The sequence below is a fragment of the Rhamphochromis longiceps genome, linkage group LG7 (assembly GCF_057381845.1).
Source record: "Rhamphochromis longiceps isolate RC_006_pf linkage group LG7, R_longiceps_female_GT1.1, whole genome shotgun sequence".
Lineage (NCBI taxonomy): Eukaryota > Metazoa > Chordata > Actinopteri > Cichliformes > Cichlidae > Rhamphochromis > Rhamphochromis longiceps.
In genome coordinates, this window is record NC_140563.1 from 41,811,049 (window position 1) to 41,832,996 (window position 21,948).

A 21,948-nucleotide genomic window follows, 5' to 3' on the forward strand; every position below is an offset into this window, starting at 1 on the left:
TTTTAAAAAGACTAAATGCTCTTAATGTACAGAGAATCTTATCTTTAATGTAGGTGCTGTTTTTTTAGTTATAATTATTCTTAGTGTTTACACAAGCATCTAAATCTGGTTTGACACTCATAAGACAATGTTTTGTTTACTCTAACTTACACGAATACACTTGGAGTCCAGCACACACACTGTGAACAGCTCAGAAAAAGGTGTCTAAATAATGGAAGGCATTTGTATGTGTGTTTCCTGCTTCTCCCGCCGATGTTTGTTGAAACCAGTTCAGCACGAAATGTTTACTAATGTGGAATGATTCATCGATTCTGCTCACAAGGCCATTAATCATTGCAATGGTTGTTCTCAGGAGCAGTCTAGGTTAATAACGAGATTTATGTGGGAAATTTGAAACATGCTGATAAAACACTGCAGCTCTTTTATCACATTGTAGGTAGAGTTTCTGTTTCTTTTGTTTGTTTTTTAGCTTCTTCCTGTAATATGATTAAACACTGAAAACCTCTCGATGGAAAACTGGCTTGTTGTTAAAATTTATCTTGTTATTGGATGTTTGGATGTACATTTGGACTGTGCGTTTATTATTAATGCTTAGAGAGGAAAAACTTGACCAGTTTAAAATGAATAAAAAATGAGAGGTGGAAAGATGTGGCGGCCAGTCAAATTATAAAGCAGATGTTAACCCTCATTCATTTCTTCTGTCCAAAGCGATTTGTGTATTAATAAATGTCTATTTAACATTCAACACTTTGTGACATTCATTATTCATCCATCCATTTACTTTAACTAAGGAAAGGATAAAAATGTGTTTATTTTTAATTATTATTTAATTTCTTGCCTTTGAATAACACTCAAGTCACTTATTATGCTGTGTTTAGTACAGATTGTAATTATTTACCAAATGACATCATGTTTCCAGCCCAAATGTTTTGAGTTGGTCAACAGGATCACAGGGAACAAACATGCAGATATGTTATGTCTCTGCACAAACGTAACATGTCTGTTGATAACAGCTACAAAAAAAACTGCCAGCATTATTTTAATTTAGTTTGATACCTGCCATTCCCAATTTGTAGAGTTTTAAATGGTTTCAATGGGGGGAAAAAATGTGATTGTTACTAACAGAATTTATATGTACTAACGATAACACAGACTGCAGGAATTTATATAAGTATATAGTTACAGCAAGTAGATAACAAACACATAAAAACCAAGGCAAACTGAATAAAATTGTGGGAACTTGTTTGGGTTTCCACTCTTGAGGTCTCCCTTTTCCTCGGGCTGAAACATCCTGCGAACCCCCTGCTGCTCATATTGAAGGTGTAAGGCATCAGTTGGTGCGAAGCGTGCCTCGCTTACAGGTGTACTGAGGTTTTTCAAGGACGGAGGTCACCGCTGGTATGGGCTGTTTGTCCCAGTCACCCTGGAAACACACGTGATATGTTCTTAAAATCAAATGTATTATTTAGTTCTCGGTGCTTTAAAATAATAGCCAGACGGTTTAGACAGATTTTATTGAAGTATTAACATTGCCGCCACTGTCACACATTCCTCAAATTCACAAAATTATGAAACGCACATGAAGCTTTGGGACATAGCTTTAAGACTGAAAATGCTAAATACTGTTAAGCTAAACCAGGGGTAGGCAACTCCAGGCCTCGAGGGCCAGTGTCCTGGAGGTTTTAGATGTGTCCATGATCCATCACAGCTGATTTAAATGGAGAAATTACCTCTTCAACATGTCTTGCAGTTCTCCAGAGGCCTGGTAATGAACTAATCATTTGATTCAGGTGTGTTGACCCAGGGTGAGATCTAAAACCTGCAGGACGCCGGCCCTCGAGGCCTAGAGTTCTACACCTGTGATTTACAGGAAACACTGTGACTATGTACTACTACTTTTCAGAAAAAGAAGCTGGTGTGACTCTGATACATTTAAATATGTTCAGTGGCCTTTAACTACATCTTGCTATTATCGGGTCACAAGAGAAGGCCATGGTCAGCAGAAATACTCAGATAGGCTGTTGCATTTAAATGATGCCCAGTTGGTACAAAAGGGCCCAAAGTGTGCCAAGAAAACATCCCCTACACCATTAGACTACTACCAGCCTGAACCACTGATACAAGGCAGAATGGATCCATGTTTTCATGTTTGTATCAGCAGAAATTGAGACCTGTCAGGCCAAGCAACATGTTTCCAATCTTCTTTTGTCCACTTATGGTGAGCCTGAATGAACTGCAGCCTCAATTTTGTGCTTTACAGTAGCTCGCCTGTTTCAAGATTCAGTGTGCCGTGTGTTCAGAGATGCTCTTTTGCATGTCTTTTTTTGTAAGTGTTTAACAAGTGGTCATCTCAGCCATACAATTTTCTGTAAACCTTAGTGATGGTTGTGTTGGAAAATCCCAGTAGGTTGGCAGTTCCTGAAATACTCAGACCAGCAACAAGTATGCCAAGTTTAAAGAGTAATTTGTGTTCTGTATGCAATGCCTTGCACAGTGCTTAAAGCAGGTGCTGTTGAGCTTTGGTTTTTCTTTGTTGAGCTTCACATGTTTGATTCATGTTTTGTTAAAAACAAAACTTGGATATTTTGCATGAGCTCATCCCTAAATTGGCTCCACTGCTCATTATCTCTTGCAAAGTTTTCAAGTGCCAAACAACATCTGCTGTATGTACTCTGCCATACAGAGTGCTGGCAGCTCAAATACTAAAACCGTGAGCCTGACTATAAGTGCAATTGTTGAATTACTGGGTTAATTTCACTCATTACGGATTCCCCGAAAAAAAAAAAAAAAAAAAAAAAAAAAAAATATATATATATATATATATATATATATATATATATATTTGCAGTTTTGGCACCATTACTGAAATATGCCAGATAAAAAGGTGTCAAACTAGTTAAAGAAGAGATGTACAGATATACCTTATTTCTAGAGAGACAGAATTGATAATACTTCCGTATTTTAAATCATAAGATTAGATAGAAAAATGCTGCTGGTGCCATTTTTCCAAAGTTGCTAACCACAGTATATTCGCTGACGGGGCTACTGACTACTGCTATGAGAATACACAATATAATTTGAGAACATCAGATGTAGAGCGTCTGTGTTATCGACACATTTTTTTCTGGATCACAGGCAAGTGACTTTCATTACTAGAGCACAAGCTTTTCATTTTGATGTAAAAGTTTTGCGGATGCTCCTGACAAAATGTGGGGATTTTTCAGGTAAAAAAAATCAATCAACAGCTTTGGCCTTAATGGATTAACTAAACAAATCCTCACAGCAGACAGATTTTCTGTACATTTAGCTGATTCAGAACTGTAGCTGTGTACCTTGTGGGTTTCTTTCATAAGCAGTCCTGATTTTAATCTGGATTTTTATGTGACGTATTTGGCCTGAATTTTAAATTGTGTGCTGTTTCCAAACCTAGATCACCTAAAATCCGTTTATCCTTTACTTGTCTTAGTCATGCTCTGTTCGTGTATCCACCGAAACGCTGCAGTATGGTATATGTAACTGCTTTTCACTAACTGCACAAGTTAAGTTAAACTTAAAGACTAAAGCAAAATTTCTGACAGAAAACCTTGATCGAGGCTTCTTCGCAGTTTGTAATTGATTTATTCTCTCTGATCCAAACAGCTTGTGTGCATCTGAGTTGATTTTACAAGTTAACAAGCTGTCTGTTCAGCTGCTCTGACTCACTGTCCCACTGATGTCTTCTTTTGAACTGGCCTAATTGGTGGCTTGGCAGTCTATTGTAGCGGGTGTATGTGTGTGTGACTGGGGACTTACAGGAAAAAGGCGTGCAGTCGACTGATTGCAGTGCATCGAGATGGGGGCTGTGTTATAAAGCGAGTCCAGCACTTCTCCGGTGAATTCATCCCACTCTAGTTGAGAAAACTGCTCCGTCACACTAACCTCACCACACACACACTGGTCATTTCCGTGGAACCTGCAGGGAAGGAGGGTAGGATGGAGAGGGGGAAGAGAGATTTGAAGGAAAGTCAATAAAAGAAGGAGGCAGAGTGAGATTGAGAAAGGATTAGGAATCTGAGTTATCAGGACACAGTTTTACTTTTGGACAATGTAATCACCACGCGTCCCCAGGAGGAGATGAGCTGAGAACAAAAATGGCTTAGTCACATGTGAGAGGAAGAGGGAAAGGAGAAAGAGTAGCTAATCGTTTTAGGGAGCGGGAAATGTTGTGTGCCTGCACTACCTGTTAATGAAGTTAAAATATTTCTGCAGGTATCCTTGGTCAACGTGGCTCTTGCAGAGCTCCAGCTGGGTACGGGGGTAGTAGTGAATGTAGTTGACACACATTTCCTCCATGATGCCAAAACCACCCTGAGGAGACAAAGATATTTCAGACAGTGAAAATATAGTACACAGAGCAGATACAGGGTTGCCAAGACAGCGAGAACAAAAGAAATATGTTGAGTTTTGAAGGAGAAAGATGGAAGGAGATTAAAGAAGCTGCTCGTGGTTATCCTTCTGTTATTCACAATGATCAGGGTGAAATCCAGCAACAAGAAAAGAGTTTTTATATATTCAGAGTGCGCTGCTCACCACTGTAGGCTTGCTCCTATCTTCTGTGTTATAAGTACACTTTGTTATAAGTACGTCACCCTGTGGGATTAAGCACAGATATGAAGACATTCCACCACATTTTATATTTAGCAAACAACACTGATGATACTTTAAGATTACTGCCAGAAAATCCATGCAGTGTCCAGTCAGAGGTCTGCTGCTGCTATTCCCAAGAGATGGGCCAAGCTGCCTCTTCCTGTTGGACTTCTGTTTAAACGCTTTCTACAGTAGTAAGCTACTCTAATTAAAAACTTCATAGGCGAAGGGGAAATCATATCTACAGGGCTCTAGCATTAAAAAAAACAATTTTGGAAGACAGTAATCGGAATCTGTTCGTAGAACAAGCACTGTCGTGAAGTAAACAAAAACATGTTATTGCCTTTTGTAATTTCTGTTGAAAATACAGCCATTTGTTGGATACTTACAGGCAAAATGTTCACCATTTTCCTAAGAACTCGGATTGTCTGTATGAAAACAAAGACAAAAAGAAAGACAAAGTTTTTCAAAATTAATAATAAGTCCTGCAAGAAGCTTCTGGGTTTAAGAAGCTTCTGGGCTGTAAGTGATGATGTGATGGTGAATGGGTGTTTGTCTCTATGTGTTAGCCCAACAATAGATTGGTGCTATAACCTAAAAAGCAGTCTGCTGTTCAACCTATGACAGGCGTAGGATAGTCCCCTGGATGGATGGATGCATGCATGGATGTATGTATTGATAAAAGAGTTCACATTTACCACTGCAAAATGCAATACTCTGCATAGCATCTTAATTTTAGATATAACTGGATACTCTGTGTACAGCACAAATGCAGTAAGAAAAACCAGTGGCTGCTTTCCTTGGAGGCACCTTTCACAGTTATTAGCTTTCTCTGTTAAAAGGTCTATTAGCTTGGCTGAGACTGGTTTAATGCGGTTCTTATTGCTCAATAAGGCTGCAGGTGAAACTTAATCGGACATCAGCAGCAGCTGGACGTTTTATTTGAGAGTCTGTGTCCAGCTGTGTGTGTGTATTTGCCTCAGGATAGTGTGCATAAATAAAACACAGCAGATGTCGACAACTGATTAGATGTTTAGTTGATAGGTCTTTGCATATAAGGCATTATATAAGGCATCCATCTATTACCTGAACTGCACCTTCACTCATTCATCAATGCTTTTCTCTAATATAAAGCCGGAAATGGAGACAAATTGTGTCTCTTTGCTGCTGCAAAGCTCCTGTAAAGGGAACTATTCAAAACCAGGATGCTGCTGAAGCTGAAGACTACATCACTATCTAGTGACGTCAATACTGATGTCAGTGCTTATACAAGGTTGCTGATGGTCTTTAGATGTATAAAAATGTTAAGTGTTCTAAGTGTGAGCTTCTCTTTTGCTCCTGTTTTTTGGACAGAAGTGACTTCTGACCTTCATCACTAGATACACTTTTTTGTTTTTTAAGAATAAGAATCTTTTTCAGTTACATATTGACTCTATTTTGAAATAGTTTTTCTAAAGCACATGTCAAAACTTGTTGAGCCTTTGCTCCCCAAAAATGAAAAGCTACCCGATGCCTACAGCCAATTTAGAATCGCCAGTTAACCCAACCTTCATATTTTGGACTGTGGGTGGAGCAGGCACAGGGATGATGTGCAGTACTTTCATACTGAAAGATTTCAGCTGATCAGTAAGTTGGAACTTGCTGAGAGACAGGAGTGCTAATTTGTACAACACTGTGCCATCCAATGTGTCCCAAGTGCTTTTTAATATTAAACCCAACATGTTATTAACCAGCCAGTGAAAATATACTGTAAAAGTATGTGATTTATTCCTATTTTAACAGAACATTATTAAATTACTCAGCATTAACCACAGGAAATTAGTAAGTAAATGATGAAGAAGTACTGTGATTGACTCACAAACACGTTGTGTACATCATTAACAACATGCATGATTGCATATTTATTTGCATTTTTAGCTGTTTTTTGCCTCTCTAGCTTGTCTGTGTATCTTATGGCCTGTGTATAGTGTACACGGGTCACTTTACCACAGTCCAATCAGACTTTACGGCAGTAAAACAGCTTCTTTTTTTTAAATGTTGGAGAAAGTAGTAAAAGGGTAGAAAAAGACTTAATTTACCAAATATTTGTTGTCAATAAGCTTTGAAACACACATCTCTTTGAGATCTAAAATAAAGGCCACCTTAACCCAGTCTAATTTTAGACACAGTGTGCAAAGGTGGAGTTCCTCTGCGTAAACAGAGCCCTGCTATCTCCCACCTGGTAGTGCGTACTGAAATGCTGGTCTTCCTGTACCACCTCCAGCTCTTTGCCTCCCCTCACCAAAATCGTCCTCACCCCACGCCCCGCCAAGTGGGTGTGCAGCTGGGAAGCAAATACATAGATTCCACCTGAAGGCAAAGCCTGGGTAGACAGAGAAAGAGTCAAGCTCCAAGTAAAACTTTTTTTTTACCATAGAGACAAAGAGAAAAAACTTGGGAAAAGAAAGACATGTCAGCCAAAATATCCCCCCCAGCATTTTAACTATAAATAATGAAGTAAATCTGTACATACTGTTTGGGTACACTTGGAGGTGCAGTATCCACTGAGGTAAAAGGTGTGTTGTTTAGGTGGGATAGCCATTACAGGAGTGTAAACGAGGCCCAGCTCCATGATCCCTGCATCGTAGCGCCTCAGGCTCGGGGTGTAATACAGTCGTATCCCTGATGAGTCACGCCGGCCTGCGTGAAGAATATTAAAATATTAGAACACATTTAGCATATCTTAAGTTAACTACTTACTTTTAGATCATTTTAAAACATTTGATAGCCAGAATAGTCTTGTATTATACCAGACTAAGAATACACATAAGGAATTTATTTCAGGTGCTGTTTGTGTGCTACAGCAACAGATCTTGGAAGGAGATTAACAGAAACATAAAAAGAGGATTATAAGGTAAGGTCTAGTTAATATGTAATTATATACTGTAATATGTAGTATGTATGTTTGGCCCAGGTAAATATGACTCCTCCTATTTTCTGTCAACTGTTTAGACAACACAGTATAACAACCTCTAAAACGCTTGCTATGTGCAATTTGTTAGCATAAGATATTAAAAGGTGATCTTGGTGATATTTCTGAAATTAATTTAATAATTCAAGAGGAACCCTCTTGGTCCAGGGGTCCAGCTGGGGACCTTTGTTGAATGTCATCCTCCACCCCTCGCTTCCTTGTTTCCTGTTATTGAAGACCTGTGGTTTCTAAATTATTTTAAATCGCAGAAATACTGTATTATAAGAGCCAGGGCTGAAAAAGTAAGAAATACTTGGAAGATATCTGTGTATTTCAAGGTTTGATTGGGATAAGGAAGACAAAGTGAGTCTGCACTGACAGAGTTCAAGACAACCCTGTGGATCTTGGAGAGAGATACTGCACAGAGAGTCCTGCTGCTGCTGCTGCTGCTGTGTGTGTGTGTGTGTGTGTGTGTGTGTGTGTGTGTGTGTGTGTGTGTGTGTGTGTGTGTGTGTGTGTGTGTGTGTGTGTGTGTGTGTGTCAAAGAAAGTGAAAAACATTCTTAGAGGCATGCGCCTGAAGTTTGTATGTTCACATATATACTGTATGTACCGGATATAAGGAGAGGGTTGTGGTAATGGACCTCCAGACGGAGGAATCTTGAGGAACCTGGTCCACCCATAGCCAAGCCTGCATCAGGGGGATAGTAGAAAGCCTGCAAATACACATAAATGCACACAAATACACACATATGTATGATTAGTTTTTTTTTTTAAGATCATGTCACAGGTTTTTTTCACATATCCTGTGTAACGGCAAAAACGTTTTCGGGTTTCCTTTAATAATTTTTTTATATGCTTGCAATATATTGTTCCATTTATCCATAAGCATCATTCTTCTGTTCTCTGAACATGTGATCGCTTCGTCAAAGCAAGCTCTCCTTGTCCTGTTCAATAGAATTCTTGCTGAAGCCCGCAAAGAAACAGGGATACCTATGCACAACCAAGTACATAGTTTAAATCTGTAAATTAATTTACTTAGCACAGGTTATTACTGACAACTGAGAATTTTTTTTGTCATGTCATGTATAATTATGACTTAAATCATGTGTATCTATATTTTTCTTATAGAAAAAGAAATATTTTTTTACAAAAAAGAAAAAAAAATACTACAAACAAAAAAGGCTGTATTCTTCGGGATCATATCAGAGCCACTGCCTTCATCGATTACATAGAGAAATCCACGTTAAGCTTTAATCTTGCTCTCATGTCATAACATTAAATCCTCTGAAACATGTCCCTTGCACACAAACGCACCTTTTTCTTCGGTGCTATTCTCCCTTTTTGCATTCTGATAGCATCATTCATTATTGATTTTCTTCACTTCAGAACTTCCTTCACTCTATTTTTCTCTTTTTCTCTTGTTTTGCATGGCCATGTTTCCCTTCTGATGCGGTGCCGAGGAGAATGAAACAACACTATTAAGAGGTGATGAAAGAGGCCTGAATATTTCCCACCTAATCTTGTCTCCACAGCTCACAGCTCACAGAAGGCATCCTGCTTGTTTTTGTTTAGCTGGCAGATAATCCAATCGGAGAGGGGCCAGGCTGCCTGTGATACAGTGGGGAGTAGTGCAGACAAATATGTTGACAGCCTCACCATTCCTTGTCTGCTTTGCTTCTTGTGGCCAGCAGTAGGCTACCAAAGTATGGTAGATTAATAGCTGATAGATGACCGACTGACTATGTAGCTGACTACTTCATAACAAGCGTCACCTCCCCTGTTTATGAGAGGTCCTTTCAAAAATGTAAATCTCCCAAAGAAAACGACACAAATCGTGGAACCTGGTTAAAAATAAAACAAACTGGCGATATGATGATGTTTTATCACTGCTATGCAATCTTTTAGTGACTTTCAGAGGTAATAAGGACATGACTCCAAAACTCTGCAACCAGATGCCACAAAGAAAACTTCTAAATGTTATAATTATTATTAGATTTCACTACATAATAATTAAAGATGAATGAAAAGCTTAATGGCATTAAAGATGCTGATTTACGCTCATTTGTAACTCTGTATTTTTATACTTGGTGTTTGTGGGATTCATAGTTTAGTCCTTATTTATCATATACTGGACCTTACATCATCCCCTCTAGTTCGTCTGCTGTCTGAAACCAGACAGTTTAGCTCTCCTTGGGTTGGGGGCCCCATCTCTTAAAGTTCTCAGCCACCTTTGGTGGTGCCTCCCATTGATGTTCCTGTACACAATGCCAGCCACTTACTCGTGCCTCCGTGTAAGCATCTTACATCCTGCTACTATGTGGTGAATAGACTCTGGGACATCTATGCGCAGTGTGTGGCAGACTCCTGTCTCTATGGATGTGGTCCTTAGGGCCTGTTCTTGTGCTGGTATAATCAGAGCTCTGTAATGTCCTTTAGGCCGACATTTTGTAGCCACTAGCAGGATTTTTTTAATGTCAGTCACTTCAGTCAGTGGTACATCTTATGCAGGGACTTAGTCCTCCACTATAGTTCGTCTTCCTGTTCCTCATCACTGTGTGTCTTCAGCTGCCTACGGCACTTGGTGTACAGTGTGACCTTGGCAATGGGGGACAGCAGAGCTCTGAGCAGAACTCCTTTTTAACTTTGGTTTGTTCGCTACCAAACCTCAAACTTTTTAGGTGCTAAATGTTCCACACTGACTTCTTTGCTCTGAAAACAGCTGTCTTCTACAGCTGGCAATGAATTTGTTGAAGGTAAAAACTGTGGACAGGGAAGTGAAAGCAATGAGAAAAAAAAAAGGCAAGCAAGTTTTCGTAGAGGGGAGGCAAGCCTCAGAATAAGGTAGCAGTTTTGTGATTGAAAAGAAAAACAAATCACTAACAACAAGAATCTAAGTACTGTTTGGGTTGCATCTGTATTTTTCTGCTTCTTAAAAAGCCATCCCAACCCATGTTCTCTAGTAGCAAACACTTGGAGAATTCAGCCTCACAATGATAGGAAGAGCCAGCGTTAAAGGGTAGAAAAGTGGCACTGCTATAAACGGCTCGCTGCAGCAAGCCAAGTTATTCCTGTTTCAACTTTTCTGACACCTTCTCCTTACCTCCTCACTGCAGTTTTAATTTGTGTCTCCTATGACGATATTTGTGCTTCCATGTAAGCATGAATATTTCTGTGTGAGTGTGCATCCCACATGCAGACTGTCTCCAAGCTCTTAATAGATATGTGCTGCGTGTGGGCTCATCTATACAAGATTTTATGCTGGCAATTCTAGGCTTGGATATCACTTGCGTAGGAGTTTTTGTTTATCTCCTATTATTGGTACAAGCTTTGGACCAAAAACTTTCCCAACTCTGTGTTTCAATTAAGCACTTGCTATATGTATTGAAAAAAAAAAGTTTTTAAAAATAATGTTTATGTGGGTGTCAGTCTTTTTTAAATTATTTTCCCTTTGTGGCTTATCTGTTTTGCAAATTGAAGACATTTGGGTTAGGAATTTAAGCTTATTTGTATTTCATACTGAGGCAAGGTAATGTCATTCAGACAGGAGTAGGAAGGTCAGTATTTCCCATCATACCTCAGCCCCCATAGCCCATGCAGCTAGCACGTGTCGGCAAAAGTTGAGCTTTTTCGGCTTCATTTTGTCATCACAGGAGCCGCTGTACCCTGGAACTGCAGGGACATCCGGAGAACACTCAAACACTTCTATGTGATGCACGATGGCCTCGTTCCCTGGAGTTATCGCCGACTCGTACTGAAAGAAAAAAAGAAACCGTATATGTATTTTTATTGTTGCAAGACATGTCAATACTGCTGTGGCAGGAAGTCACAGGCTGAAATGTATCTGTTTTTTTCTGCTGTCATGTAACATTAAAGGCATTACGTTCCCATATGTGCCGAGGATTTCTTAGTAATCTATGTCACTAAAAATTCCTGTGAAAAGGGTTATTTTTTGTGTTGACACTTCTGCTTTGTGGCCATGCTGGGTATTTTGTTTGATCTAGCTTGTAGACATGGAGAATAACAGCTGCCTGTGCACAATCATCTGAAACACCCCCTCAGCTGTGTGTAAAAAGACTATTCGCTGAATATTTCTGTTTTTACAAGCTTTTTTTCCTTTCTTTTTTACCATAACAATGTGGTTCTTGGCCAAATTTTCCGGCAGGTTGTGGATGTAGCACCAGTAGGTGGTCTCTTGATTTGGTATGATGACATTTGGTGCCACTACATCTAACATTTGTACGTCTGGAGGCAGGGTAGGTGGCGGCGTGTCGGGACGCAACATCAGGACTCTCTGTACGCCGGTGCGGATCTCGGACAGGTTCAGCTTATCCAGTGAGGCAAGTGGTTTATCCAAGAAGCCGTAGATGATGTGCACAGTCCCCTCCTGACAAATTAGAGCAATCACAAAAGAAAGAGTGTTTAATGGCCACAATAGGAGAATATGAACCTCCATGATGTGCATTTCTACTTAAGCGTCCCTTCATTTTTATTAGGCTTTAATGCCTTCTGAGGCAAGCACAGCAAACTTTTCATTATGTTGTCATAGTGATGAGCCTTGCTTTGGTGCATCTGACTTAAAAATCTAATGTGGTGCCATGGAAACTATAATCATTATAATGTTCAGAGTGTTTTATATTCACACCTTAAATTAATCAGGTTCACAGCAATGAAAATACTGCAAAAGTGCAGGCACGTGCAGACGCATGCACATAGGCCCTTTCTCATTAGCATGCACAGTGCAAAGACAATGTGTTACATTGATGCGCTAACTCAAATACTTTCTGTCTGACACTCATGATTTTTCCTCCTTCTTCATCACCTTCTTGTTGTTTTGGCTTGAGGCCAAAACCAGCAAGTAAAATCATGCTGTAGTTCAGTCAGACGTGATCTGTGTAGCACCTTGTCATACAGATTATTGCCATACAAAGTGATTTAGAGGTGAAAAATCAAAAAGACAGCAAAAAGATAAACACTACAGTACTGGGGTTACAGTAAATAATTTTTCAACTTAGTCATTAAAGGCAATTAAACAAACAAAAAGAAAATGTGTGCTCTCAGAATAAAACAACGCCCTTAATTTGAAGAATATTTAAAGCACTTCCTGGATTTCAATTTGTTGCATCTTCAAAAAATAAAAATACAATAACTGAGCCTTACACCGGAGTATCGTTGCACTGGTTTACTGAACCTTACTTTCAGGGCATGTACAGAACATGAGCATCCATTTTCTACTGCCTCCTACAGGACACACTCTTCTTCCACTTCCTTACACATTAATGTAACACAGAACTAATACTGCCTCTCCTGGCATTACCATTGTAACAACACATTCATTCTGTTTCTTTCAGAAGAATAACAGGAACTTAGGATGTAGGTATCTATGAATAATAACTATTATGTATACTCATATATTTATATAACCACTTATTTCTTGCGATACCACACAATTGTTTTTGTTTAGAGTGCTCCTTAGAAGGGACACATATAAATTAAAAAATATATAGAAGAGTTTAGAGGCGCTGTCTTTTAAACAATATTTAAAATGCATTTATTCTTACAGCGTAGCCGTCTTCAAGTAAGTTTCGACAGGGAGTTAAACAGATTTCATTGAATCAATTATTCTTTTCTGGCATTGTTCCACAGACAGGAATTTTCTCCTCCAATCCTCCAATGTGGTCAAGATGGTATCTAGCCATCACAGGAGGTAATTAGCATACCTCTAGCCTACATATGACAAACAAGGTTTTACAGTAAATAAAGTGATGAGCGGCAAATTAGCATCAGCATGCATCTTTGTCTGAATTTAAATGACACATTACACGTCTGCTGAATTGCCAACATCTCCTTTCAATGTGAAGAGGCGCCAGTCAAAAGAGACTAAACCAACGGGAAGGTTTTTAGATTTACAAATTACAGACTATTAAATATCCTGGCTTACATGAGGACTTCACTGCCTTTTTAAAACCTTGTTTGTCATTTAAAATGCTTTTATAGTATGTGCAATCAGTTTTGTGTTGCTTAAGAATTTGAGGGCTTGCTGAAAACCACTGGGAGGTTTTTTCAGTTTGAACAACACCCATAACTATGCGGTTCTTCAGTAATAGGTAACTTACCTGCTAATTTCCTAACTGAGTTTATCTGATGACTTCTGGCGTGCACTCTTTTTCCTCCGTTCACCTTTACTTGGGGGAGCAGTTCAGATTTAGCAGTTTGTAAGATAAATTGTTGCTTTGGGGAGTTTTATGCATTTATTTATTCACTGCATTCTAGTGGGATAGCCGTGACGATAGCCAGCCTCTCTTTCTGAAAACTGTAATTAACAGTGTGAGCAATATTTTAATAATCTTTGGTTTTAAAAAGGAAAGCAGAAGGAAAAAGAACTGCACCATCAAATTCATAAATAAACCACCTAAAGAAAGAGTCTCTTACTAGGTTTCTCCTGAGTACCAGAGCTTTAAAGAGCAGTGACATACACTAAGAATATAAACTCTTCACACCTCTATGACGTAGTCTCTGGGATCGCAGGTACTGAATGGTCTTTTGAAGAGCAGGTAATATCCTTCAGCTTTCTGTTTGGCTTCAATCAGGTCGTAGTCTTGTTGGCTGTCTAGTGATACATGACCCTTGCTGTCACTCCAAGCATCCTGCAGGAGAAGACAGAATAAGTCTGGTTAGGTTTTGAATAACACGCAACAAATAGCAAAGCAAAACATTTGAGAACACAGCGATAAGTTAGAGTCAACACTGAGCAACCTATTCTTAACTGAGGGTTAGTCTAGGTTACATTCTTTCAGGGAATTTCATTATTCTGCCATTAATGAACAAATTTCGGGAGAGTTACGAGTGTGTGCAAAGCATGTAGCTGCTTGTTTCTTAAGTGGTGAAAAAGTTTTGGAGTTGTTTGGCAAGTAATTATAATCCAGTTAGAGAAATCATTGAAAGTGTGCCAGTTTGTTTTTTAGAGCCATCCAAGCCTGGTGTACACGATATTCTATTTCTCTGCCAGGGGGCTTTGCAGCAGCTCAGCTCGCTCTATCCACTTCTGTTATGTTTCTCACATTCATACCTGGCCAGAATAGCACCTAAGATCTCTTTCTTTATTTCCGTCTCCCTCTCTGTCGCTCTTATATAACTGTTCTGCACACACTTCATAGACTTTAAAGCCAGCAATTCTGAAAACATACAGTATGTACAAATCAGGGGGAAAATGTTCACATTAAACAATATGTGCTATGTATGCATGTATGGAATTCACAAGCTGTGAGCTCTACAGATGGCTGAGACACAGAGTTATACAACTATTTTAAAAAGTGTTGAAGCCACAGTTTATGTGTTATCTAATCTTTTTATTTATTTGTTGTTGTTGTTGTTTTTAAAGGAATCTCCGCTGCGTGTGAATGAGTGGAGGAATCTTTTGTCCCTGCCCTCTGAAAAAGCACAGATCAGTGTATAAGTTATGATAGAGGTCTTTCAGTCCTGGGTCACACAATAAACATGTTGGTAAATGCAGTGGGTAAAATTAATGTTGATTGTGAGGGTTTTTTCCTAGTGTCATATAAAGAAATTAAGACTTGAGACTTTTGCTAGCTTTTTTTTTAGCTGCTGAATGCTCCAGTGTGTGCACAAGGTAGGCAACACTTTCTAACATCCTCTTTTCCCCCTGAGCAGGTAGGTGGGATTTTAGAGCTTCCATCCAAGCGCAGGTGAGAATGATCCTACACAAGGAATGAGAGTAAACAAAAAAAAAGATAACATTTCAGAACAGACAACCAAAGAATGACAGGCTTGATACAGATGAAGAGCTATTGAGACTAAACTGATAATTCTCTGTAGTTTTATCATTTCCAAGGACTCTTTACACATCGTCATCTGGTACAGACCATTATCAAAATTTTTTTATTGTTTATATTTGCTTTAATACTCTTGAAAAAAATTCCAAACTACCGGTACTTGCATTTGTTTTATGTTATTTAATGTTACTATATCTAATATAGCAGCTGTAAATGGCTTTGCATTAACAACTGTTCATAACTGTCATACTGCTGGACCCACAAGTTTTGAGTTCTGTGGACTTTGAAATCTTATTTATTATGTTTTTTAGCTTTTTAAATGTCTTATTGTTTTCTTTCTTTTAGCTTTAAGTTCTATTGTGTGTTTATTTCATCTTCCATACACACTGCTGTGAAGATCATAGCAGAGATTTTTTTTTTTCATCAATCTATTGAAAGTCCGGAGTTTCTGAGTTCCTGATTGTACAGAAATGGTTCAAGCTTGAGTAGCCAGTCACTGAAAAGTGTGTGAATATATGTGCGTGTGTGTGTGTGTATGTGTGTGTGTGCGTGCGTGTACGCGTGTGTGTGTGAGTATGTGCCTGAGAGGGAGCAAGAAAGAGAGGGAGGGAGGGAGGGAGACAGTGGAACAGCAGTGACCTTTCTTCTGTGGGTAATTTTGGCCTCCTGAGGGAAGAACGATGGAACTGGAGAAGAAAGAAAGTCCGACAGGAGGCAATCGATTGAACAAGAAAAGACTTACAATGATGCGAGTGTTACATGTAGATTGTAGATGCTTTTAAAAGGTGGGAATGCTAGACACCGACATTTATGGAAATATTTCAGAATTAAATGAAGGCATATCTTTGAAATTAAGTATAAATTATACAAATTGTTTAAATTTTACACTACTCCTTATTAATTCATAAACATTCTTATTACATGTATCCCCATTTTAAACTGGACAATTCCATGTCAAGATCCAAAAGCATGCAGCTTGTTGATATATATGTAAAATAAATGTATTGTACTTAATTTTTTTCCCCATCTTATTGAAGGAAACAAGAAAATTGTCTGTAATAGATATGGATTATTGGAACGTATTAGCACCACATGTGTTGCCTGTAGCTGAAAAATAAGTGATATTCCATATTTTGATAACTACACCACTTAGACTCTGTTCTTATGTTACTATTATAAAATATTAAAGAAAAATATCTAAAGGAGAAGGAATGAGAATCTAAACACATTCTGGTGCTTTCGTTAATATTTCCACATAAACTCTTTAGGAATACTAAAAGAGGGGGGAAAGTGTAAATCCAAACATTTTTATAGCTATGTATATTATTTTTAAGGACAGCGTATTAGAGAAAAAGTTGGATTTTGTTTAAAGGCTCAAGTCTGGCAAAAAGAAAATGAGGTAATATACATACACATCTTAATCAGCACAGGATTCAACTTTGATATGCTAATATCTGCTAATAATTCCCAGATGAATTTTAGCTATTAGTGCTGTTTGAGTGATTTCCAATTAGTGCAGACCGCCTGCATCCTTTGTGACTATGTGATCATGAAGCACACCATCCGCCGGCTCCTTCTGGAAAAACACCAATCTCACACTCCAAGGACCACAGGCAGATGATTTCTGAGAAAGAGGAAAATCTCACCTCTTTAAGGACTTCTGTGTAATCCCTGAGCATTTATGAATATGGCAAGCTAACTTGCAATAAAAATTGGCAAAGGGGGCACGATAGACTCTTTTACCTACTAAAATTAAAGTCCTTTTTACAGAGTCTTATGAAGATAAAATACACACATCTAGGGTTTACTTACTCCAAAGTAGCTCTGGGTTCCAGAGTCCCACAGTACCAACAGGTCAGCATTGGTCAGCTCTCCCCGATCGGACATCCCCAGGACCACCCCGTGTCTGAGCTCTGCAACCCTCAGCTCCATATAAATCTCCTGGTTGGTGTAGCTGACGTTCCAAGCCAGCTGGAGCTCCCCACGTGGATCAAGGGGCACCCGGAAAGGCATGGGGAGAGGTGGGAGAGGGCGAGAGGGGTTCGGTTTAAGGCTGGACACTTCAACAGCATTGTTGGGCGCCTGGTAAGAAGCCACCAAGATGACCATTAGAGCAGCCAGGGCAGTAAAATACATGATGGTTATGTCCTGAAGGCGAAGGTTTTTGCTGAAGATCCGCATCCCCAACGACAGATCGTAATGAGCTTCAGTAAAACAGCGAACAGAGTCTCTCAGGTTTTCTTTCCACCTCTATTTATTTTCTTTCTCTTTAACCAAAGTTGAACTGGAGTTCAATCCAAAATGTTTTGTGGAAACTTTTTCTCCAGAGCTGTAAAATTCTCCAAACTCAAGCACTCACTGTGTTTCTCTTCTTTGCATTCTGGCCACGGCAGAATCCCTTTCAGTGGTCATTCGAGGATTGTTGTTTTTTCTTCACATATTTTCTATCCTCTCAGGCTCTCGTTTTCTGAAAAGTTTGACTTTCTTTTAAAAACCACCAGTTTCCCAGTGTTTAGGTTTCTCTGTCTCCAAACCTTTTTGGGTATTGTCTCTGAGCAACTGCCCGGTCTCTGTCTGTCTCATCCACCTCTCTGGTTTTTAAGAGACTCCTCCCTAGTGATTTGTCTGTTTTTATCCAGCCTAATGGTATTACATTTGTTGAGGAAAATTGGATTGTATTCTTTAGGCCCTGGGGTCAACCATGATTCTGCACATCTGCCAGACCCTAATTGATCCAAATTCAACCATGGACATTATCAGCGACAATCAGCTTCAGCTAACCAAACTTTATTGCTGACTCCATCTTTGTCGCTTTGTCTTTTTGCTCGGTAAACATGTATCATATTAAAATTTTGTTTTATACCTAGCTTTTTTGGGTATTTAAAAAAGCAGATTTAGGGGGCAGCAAACGGTTCGGGAGGAGTAAACAGGGCATTAACTTATTAGGCCCATTCCTTAAGCCACTGCCTGAGGCTGCAGAAGACCTAATCAAGCTGTCAATTATGGGGTTCAAAAGCAGAAAGGACATGGTTTTAAAGGTTAGAAAAGTCTCTGCGGAAACCTGTTTGTGTGTCGTGTATGTCTGTGTTTGCATGTGGCAAAATAGAGGACGAATTGGAAGAATGAAAGACTGCTATCACAGTATTTCTACCTTCTGCATATATTTGAGTATTTTTGCATCAGATAAGGAAATAATGGGTTGATATTTGAGAAGGATTGTCAGGCTAGCTGGAAGTTACTGCTGGCAAGATTTACAGGAAAATGCCGGGCACGTATTCCCCTTATATATGACCTTTTACATTTCAACGAGCCACTGGTGAGCTATACGGGTGTAATCCAGAACCCAGTGGCTGTACTTTCAGGTTTCGGGTACAGGTGCACCCTTCTGACTGTACACACCCCCAAAAAAAACAAAAAATATTAAAGTACTGACTTTTAGTCTGGTTTCCGGCTATTCGGATGGATGGGCATTTTACAGGAAATGCAATTTCTGTTCCACATTGGTTCAGCGCACGTCTATCTTTTCTATAGACGTAATTAAATCACTTTCCCTAAATATCAGGGGCTAGTTGTCTTCAATCAATATGCAGATTTTGTGTATTCAATATTGCACATGATGTCTGACTACGTTTTTTTTCCCAGAAGAGACTCATTATGAGAAAGGTTTAGATCAGAGCAGACAACGGACAGCAGATGAGAAAGGCTGGTTAATGTAATAAACTCTGTTACTCCCTGAGGCAAAAAAGATCTGTGTGTCCTTTTAGTGTCTCTGGCCTTCATTTGAGGCTCAGTAATCCTCTCTCTCTTTCTCTTTACATCTCTCTCTTTCTGTAAAATAATTGTCTCTTTTTTATCTTTCACACCACCACTTTTCAGCCTCCTGTTTCTGCTCCATTACACTGCTCTGTATTCACTACTGATCACTCTGTTCCCATCACTTCTTGGCTTCTCATATCTCATACATGCGCACTTATCTTTCTGCTGCCACTACTGATGTGTCAGGAAACAAAAACAAGATGAGACGCCATAAAGTCAGCTGGGATCTGGAAGGAAAGGGCGAGGGGAGTGGGGAACAGATTTAGAATAAATTAGGCTTCTTTGTCTGATTATGTTTGCTTTGAAAAAAAAATGAGGTTTTTAGTCTATGTCATGTCTAGATCAATGCGCATATTGCCTCCAACACCTCTGCACCATGCAATGATTTTCTAAAAACTAAATGATGAAGACATTTTGGCTCTGGATTTATCTTTTTCAGAAGCCCTGCAGCATCTCCCAAACAATAAAGCTCCAACTTTGCTGCTGGTTCAGGGCACATCTGCTTGCTGACACCTTGAAAGTAGAGGGTGAGTGTGTGTGCATGTGTTTTTATGTCTCTCTGTGTGTCATTAGTGGGTGGATGAGAGTGGGTGAATGAGCAAAGGGTCTGTATGAGTGTATGTGTGCATGGCTGGGTCTGGGGCTTGCTGAGCCTTCATCCCTGGGACATGGTCACCACTCCCTGCTGGATGCTTCTGCCCCTCCCTGAGATGCAGGTCCTTTTTGGTTCTCAACTCGTACCAGGGTGGCTGGCCTCTAGTAAGGTTGACTGCCCATTTGCTATTGTTCTCTGGGACTCTCACCCTTTGGCCGTGGACACCCCATCTGGGGCCTCCCTCTTTCTCCTGCTTGGATGGATGTTGCAGGTGTTGCCAAGATGTGTCGCCTTGGGTCTTTGGTACTCTTGGGGGCTGTGGATGGTGTGGTTGTCCTGGTTCCATATGCCTCTGGTTTGGTCTAGCCATTTTAGCTCGCCGCTCTTTAAGGACATCGTCACTTTAAGCCAACTCTCCCCTCATTGACTGCCCTTTGTCGATAAAAGGTTTGATCAGCATTGAGAGCATACTGAAGCCTTTTGGCCTCGCAGGGACTAATTATACAGAAGATGACTTTATTATACAAAACTTTGTCCATTACTAACACGGGCATTTACCAATGTAAGACTATATAATAAAAAATCACAAAAGGCTTTAAATGTGTTTCCCTCCACCAGCTTTTCTCATGGGTTAAGCACACAAAAGCCTGTGTGGAAGCACAATGAATGAAAGATTATAGAAAAATGAGTTTTGTACTTCACTACAGTGGAAAAGTTAATTAAAGCAGAAATGCAATGGAAAACAGCCCTGCATCTCACAATAGACTTTTTCTTTTGAGTGACATCTGTTTGTACTGCATTCACTACATTCACTTTGCTACCTGTCCTTTTAATGTCTGCCTTTCTGTTGTATTACATCTATTTTTCTAGTTTGTTATGTATTCCTGTTGTCTTATTATTTATGTTTCCTGCACAGTTGGTGTGGAGCACCCACAATTTCACTGTACATGTACAGTGACAATCAAGGACTATTCTATTCTATTCTATTCTATTCTATTCTACTCTACTCTACTCTACTCTATTCTACTCTAGTCTTTATGAATATATGAGAATATTTTCAGTTTTCTACATCAGTGCAACTTTTAAGATTTGACATGTAGTCTTTTAATCATGTCATTGTCTTGCATCATCATCTTCTGTTGCTGTGATTTAATGAGCTGTGACTATAGGGAATTTCATTCCCTGGATGGGAAATTAAACTAGATCATATTAATATCAATAAATCAAATGAATACATTTGTTCTACTGTTGGCATGGGATCTGTTTTTGAGTTATATCATACTTGAAGTATTTAAAGTAATGCAATATTTGCTGAACAATGACTGTTACAACAACAAGTGACAATGAGGGAAAGGCTGTGTAACTGGCACATACTGACTGTGTTAAAGTTAGCTAATGTTAGTCACAATGAGCTACCAGAGTAAGCAAAACTGGAGCATCAAGCCCCAGAGTGTAGCGAAGTGAGAAAGATTGTTTTATTGATTGTGAATTTCAATTTTCTGTTACTCAACGAGGATTCTTTTACTTCTTCTTTCTAAAGTTACATATAGTGTCACTTAGACTTCAAATGCTCACGCAGTGATCCTGTGATTCGGGGCCCCTAAGGGTGTGGGGCTCCAAGGCAGTAGCCCACTTTTGCCTGTCTGTTTGCTAATCCAGCTTTGAGGGGGGAAGAGGACTGTACTAAGATGTGGAATTAAACTCCAACAAAACTGATGTTACTTAGTGCACTTTTATTAAATTCTGCTACTGAATCAGAAGCAGAAGCTTTCACAGACTGGCCACTCTGACACACATCACCTTGTTTGCAAGTGTGTATACACACACACACACACACACACACACACACACACACACACACACACACACACACACACACACACACACACACACACACATGCACAGAGAGAGAGAGAGAAAGAGAGAGAGAGGGAGAAATGGATAAAAGCCAAATTCACCTTGACGTGACCACTCCAAGCAGCCATCTCATTCTCTGCTTGTATAAATATTTCAACACGGCAGACTCTCAAAGTGTACTAATCTCCAATGCTTTCAGTTTAGAAAAATGAATGCAATAAAAAGTCACACTGCTATCCTTAATATGATAGCAAACTACCTCTTGTCTGATCAAAACGAATGAAGCCAGCAGCTTTAGGGTGAATTGGATAA

General features: G+C 39.4%; 1 protein-coding gene across 1 annotated transcript; it reads right to left on the reverse strand.

The window, feature by feature from the left end:
• Positions 1-582: 582 nt before the first annotated feature.
• On the reverse strand, positions 583-17,975 carry dbh (dopamine beta-hydroxylase (dopamine beta-monooxygenase)). The gene is made up of 12 exons (XM_085413684.1): positions 17,181-17,975; positions 14,076-14,222; positions 11,705-11,962; positions 11,153-11,329; positions 8,189-8,291; positions 7,139-7,305; positions 6,845-6,988; positions 5,016-5,054; positions 4,570-4,629; positions 4,220-4,347; positions 3,793-3,952; positions 583-1,423 (listed from the first exon to the last, which is right to left on the reverse strand). Exons 1-12 carry the CDS (start codon positions 17,547-17,549, stop codon positions 1,331-1,333), a joined length of 1,845 nt encoding a protein of 614 aa, XP_085269810.1. The 5' UTR covers positions 17,550-17,975; the 3' UTR covers positions 583-1,330.
• Between the last annotated feature and the right edge of the window lie 3,973 nt (positions 17,976-21,948).

Bases quoted from the DNA above. Each gene is read 5' to 3' on its own strand.
- dbh (XM_085413684.1), bottom strand. From the start codon at position 17,549: ATGCGGATCTTCAGCAAAAACCTTCGCCTTCAGGACATAACCATCATG. The intron at 5,055-6,844 runs GTGGGAGATAGC...GTTTTCATACAG, and splicing joins ATTTCAGTACGCACTACCAG to ACAATCCGAGTTCTTAGGAA. The intron at 4,348-4,569 runs GTGAGCAGCGCA...TTGTCTCCTCAG, and splicing joins ATAGGAGCAAGCCTACAGTG to GGTGGTTTTGGCATCATGGA.